At 41.4% G+C, this 4666-nt stretch overlaps 1 protein-coding gene across 1 annotated transcript; it reads right to left on the reverse strand.

Moving 5' to 3' along the window:
- Window positions 1-215: 215 nt before the first annotated feature.
- RPL4 (ribosomal protein L4) lies at window positions 216-2355 on the reverse strand. Its single transcript, XM_012980495.2, has 2 exons — window positions 1405-2355; window positions 216-456 (listed from the first exon to the last, which is right to left on the reverse strand). Exons 1-2 carry the CDS (start codon window positions 2231-2233, stop codon window positions 419-421), a joined length of 867 nt encoding a protein of 288 aa, XP_012835949.2. The 5' UTR covers window positions 2234-2355; the 3' UTR covers window positions 216-418.
- Window positions 2356-4666: the final 2311 nt, after the last annotated feature.

Consider the following 4666-nt stretch of genomic DNA (forward strand, 5'->3'; position numbering starts at 1 on the left):
TGCATTTTATGAAACTGATATTCCAACTGGGAGTTTGTTCGCAAAATATAGACTTATCTTTGTGTTCGTTATTATGTGCGGGAACAATTTTTTTTCTTTTTCGAAGGAGAATGGAATTACAAAAATTGATTTATGAAGATCACACACACCACATCAACCAATCAGCACAACCATTATGTCGACTTTGAAAAATTAAGTAAACGAAAAAGTTAGACGGAGACAAAATTTCTCTATAGATTGATTAACATAAAATTTACCAGCAAAACAGTGTAGTGTGATCACCGCATCATCAAGCATCCTACAAAACATTGTCGACTAACTAATTGCAAAATACTTAAATGACAATCCAATTGAAAGGGTAAAAGCAAAAGAATGAACTTGAGATAATTTGCCGACTGAACGATCAACCAGCGTAGCATCACTCTGACGACTCGGGGATCTCTTCAACCTCAGTTCCTAATCATAATGTTAGAGATATAAATAAGAATCAACGATGTGTGTGTGTGTGTGTGTGTGTGTGTGTGTGTGTGTGTGTGTGTGTGTGTGTGTGTGTGTGTGTGTATAATCCAAATATAAGCTTGGTTTTACAATACTGAAAACTCTTTTGAGAATAGGTCATAAAATTCGAAAATTACCAATCTAGTTTGCGAACTGCCTTTTTATAATGCTTCCACTTTAAATTATTTGCATAATTTCCATTAACAACTCATCTCTGATAATACAAATTGGTAAAAATCGATTTATCCTTCGTAACATCGAAACACGAAAATCTAGATCCCTCACCAGAAACTCCCCAAGTTCAGTCCTAACGACATATACAGCAATCAGAGGCATGCAGTAAAAATATAAGCTGCACTATCTTACATTACTGGCATTTCAAGTCTTTGATAAAATAAATAACTAAAATAAAGATATATATATTAAGGGTGTTGAATATCAATTATAAAGCCGATACTTTGTATAGTGAAAACGACGATTACTAAATTAACATGACGATCAGTGCCTCCTTCAATTTATACTTTCGTCTCAATCCGGGAAGCACTAAATCTTTCTTTCAGCTGTCAATTTATTTTATACTTTATTTTATATTTTCCCAATTTTTCCCACTTCATAAGTTTTCTGAACTTTCAGATATCAATTTGCTCAACACGATCGTCACAAATACACGATCGCCACAAATAAAGTGAAAATAGTTATCAGTATGGTCACCCCCGATTCGGTTTTTCAATCTACATTTTTAGACAATCTATCCAAAACCGAAAGCCCTGCTTTTTTCAAGAACTACATCCCTCGATTTCTAATCCAGCAGCTCAAGATACAAATTCGATCACAAGTATTATGAACTTAAAGATATAAATTCAAATTCTTCATCATAAAATAAAAAAGCCCAAAGGAGTTAGTTACCTTCATCTTCTTCAAAGTCACCCTCTTCCTCGTAAACTTCGTCGTCCTCCAACCCGTACCTATCGTTCAAGAACTCCAAAGCTCCTTTCGTGAGAACCAAATTCTCCGCATCCAAAATATCGAACAGATTCAGAGTCCTCGGCGTCAGCATTTTCAACGTGCCGAGATTCCTGCCCGACAGTCTAACGTTGTCGGAGACTTGAGTCATCAAGAAAGTGGCCTTCTTCTTCGGGTCGAGGCCCAATCTCTTCAGCATTGCGATGAATTCCTTCGTCTTCGGCTTCTCGAACTTGTCATCGAAATCCTCCACCACGAAAGTGTTCTCCGCCGCGCTGGAGATGGCGGTGGAGAGGGCGAGCCTCTTCTCCTTCTTGTTCATCTTGACCGACCAGTCTTTGGGCTTGGGCCCGAAAATGACACCACCGCCGGGCCGGAGGGGGGTCCTCTGGGAACCACGGCGGGCGCCGCCGGTCTTCTTCTGTGGGTAGGGCTTCCTCCCTCCACCGCGGACCTCCGCGCGGGTGAGGGTGGAGGCGGTACCGCGGCGGCGGTTGGTGAGGTCGGTGGTTATGCCGCGGTGGACGACGGAGCGGGCGGTGTCGGGGTGGGCGGACTTGAGGTTGAGAGTGGCGGAGCCGACCTCGGTTCCTTCGAAGGAGAGGACTGGGAGAGTGGTGAGCTCGGAGTGGATGGTGGTGGTGGTGGAGGCTCGGAGTCTAGGGTTGGACTGGGGTTTGAGGAAACGGAGGTTTGAGGAAGAAGGGTTTTGATTGGATAGGAAAATTGTGGAGGAAAAGAAGGAGATTGAGGAAGGTGATGCAGCTGCCATTGTTGGTGGTGGTGGTGGTGTTGTGAAGAGAGGTGAAATGTTATCCGATTATCCTTTCTGCCTCTTCGCCCCAATTTCTTGGTCCGGTTTTATATCTAATTTTGCTGACGTTGTTGCATAACAAGTTCAAAATTGAAATTCTGAAATACTATTCATAGAACAACTTTTACCGGCTTGCAGTGCGACTTTATTTCATTTGTAACTATTCTTCAAAAAATCAAAATCCTCTCAAACTCTATCCAAGGTCCTTCGAATTCTTGCGAATTAAACGAGTAATTCAACAACGATTTAAGGTAAAATTCGAACTCGAAATCGTTAACCCAGTGTTTTATAGTAGTATATTAACAAATTTCGTCGAAAACCTATACGTTTTCAGTATTTTGAAAACATCCGAAACTTTTCGGAAAAAAATTACGTTTCGTGTAAGAACTCACGAAATTAAGGGGCTAATTTCGTGATTTTTTCCACTTTGTTTCGTATAATTTTGCACGAAACATATGTGTTTTTGCAGTTTTACTGTTATTTCGTGGAAAAACACACGAAATTAGTGCTTGTATTTCGTGAGTTCTTACACGAAATGTAAGCATTAATTTCGTGTGTTTTTCCACGAAATAACAGTAAAACTGCCAAAACACATATGTTTTGTGCAAAATTATACGAAACAATAGCTGCATTCAGTTTTTTTTTTTTTTAAGATTTGTTTTATTTATTATTATTATTTAGACTGACGTTAATAGTGTTTTATTTAACAGATGACAGGCAAAGGGAAATCAAAGGCAATTATGCGAGCAGTTCGTGAAGAGGCTGAACATCAAGAGCGCGAGCTCGAGCTCATGACTATGTTTACACGACGTAGGCGAGATGCTGAGAGAGCTGGTGAAGCCAGATCATCAGTTCCACATCCCGATGTTGGGTCTTCTCGTGCTATGGAGGAGGAGGAAGAGGAGGATGCTGTGGACCCCATTCACGAAACTGAGGTTGTAGCTAGCTCGTGGAGGTCGTGGAGGCCGATGACGGGGCTGTGGAGGTCGTGGTGGTCGAGCTCATACTCGAGTCAATCCGGATGTGCTAGATGGTCCATTTTCCGGTGGCCCGCGGGATCCGTCTTTGATTCCGAGTTTCAAGTCGCACGTAGCGGCATATATTTGGAGTGGAGAAGTAAGTTAATTACTTGTTTTAATTTTAATATTATAATTTGTGTATCTTATATTAAAATACTTTTATAGTTGATTAATTAATATGTTTTCTAAATAAATGATTGCAGGAACGTCCAGTTGGAGAGTAGAGTCCCGTATCAACTCCTTGAACCAATTCAACTACGAGAAGATAACAGCTGCCCTAGAAGACATAGATGTATCCGTAGACAAGTATTTTTTGTGGATGACCGGTTTGTATCCCCTAGCCTGATGTTATTTACCGGGCCTAGATGCTCCGCTGTTGTTTGCATTCGTGGAGCGGTGGCAGCCGGAGACGAACAGCTTCCATATGCCGTCGGGAGAGATGACTATCACTCTCCACGATGTCCAAATGATTCTAAGTGTCAATGTGGAGGGACGGGTGGTCGCTCCTAGGTACGACGAGGTCATCCAGCGGACAAACTGCGTGTATTTGATGTCCGAGGTATTAAACCTCGAGTTTGAGGAGATTGACGAGTCATGGAAGCATGGGGGCCCCACATGGAGGATGATACAGGGACAGTTGTTGATGCCCGACACGCCCATGAGACGCCGAGTTCAGATATACCTGGTGTTTCTCCTCGAATCGATTTTATTCCCCGACAAGACATGTGATCGGGTGAAGCCGTAGTATATGCACGTGCTCGAGAATTCAGTGCTTGATCAGGTCGGCACGTATTTGTGGGATTCGCCCTGTTTGGCCGATCTATACAGAGAGTTGGGTATATGCAGCCGAGCACAGTCGAGGGGCTTGGCGGGTTGCACCACCCTTCTTCAGGTAAATTTTAATATATTTTGTACTTATTTTGTTCATTTTAATATATTTTAATAAATTTTAATATATTTTGTAAATTTTAATATATTTTGATAAATTTTAATATCTTTAAATAAAATATTGCAGTGCTGGATATACGAGTATTTTTCGAGATTCCAGCCGCCGGAGGAGAGCGAGCGCTACCGCGAGTTTCAACCTCGATGCAAGAGGTGGAACGCGCCGCCAAAAGCGGCACGCTCGAGCATATTCGAGGTTTACTCGACAATATGACAGCGGATGATGTAAGTCTTTTATATTTATGTATTTATATTTTTTAAATATGAATTTTTCGGTTTATGTTTGTAGTTTGTTTAAATATGATTTTTTTGATTTATGTATTTATATTGTTTTCTGTTAAGGTCGAGTGGCTACCGTATGGTCGGGATATACACGAGAGTATCCCTCGTATGTTGTATCATGGCACGATCCAGTACATGTGGGTCG

The sequence above is a fragment of the Erythranthe guttata genome, chromosome 14, assembly GCF_056151865.1.
Source record: "Erythranthe guttata isolate IM_541 chromosome 14, IM_541, whole genome shotgun sequence".
NCBI lineage: Eukaryota > Viridiplantae > Streptophyta > Magnoliopsida > Lamiales > Phrymaceae > Erythranthe > Erythranthe guttata.

Bases quoted from the DNA above. Each gene is read 5' to 3' on its own strand.
- RPL4 (XM_012980495.2), bottom strand. From the start codon at position 2,233: ATGGCAGCTGCATCACCTTCCTCAATCTCCTTCTTTTCCTCCACAATT. The intron at 457-1,404 runs GTAACTAACTCC...CATTATGATTAG, and splicing joins TGACTTTGAAGAAGATGAAG to GAACTGAGGTTGAAGAGATC.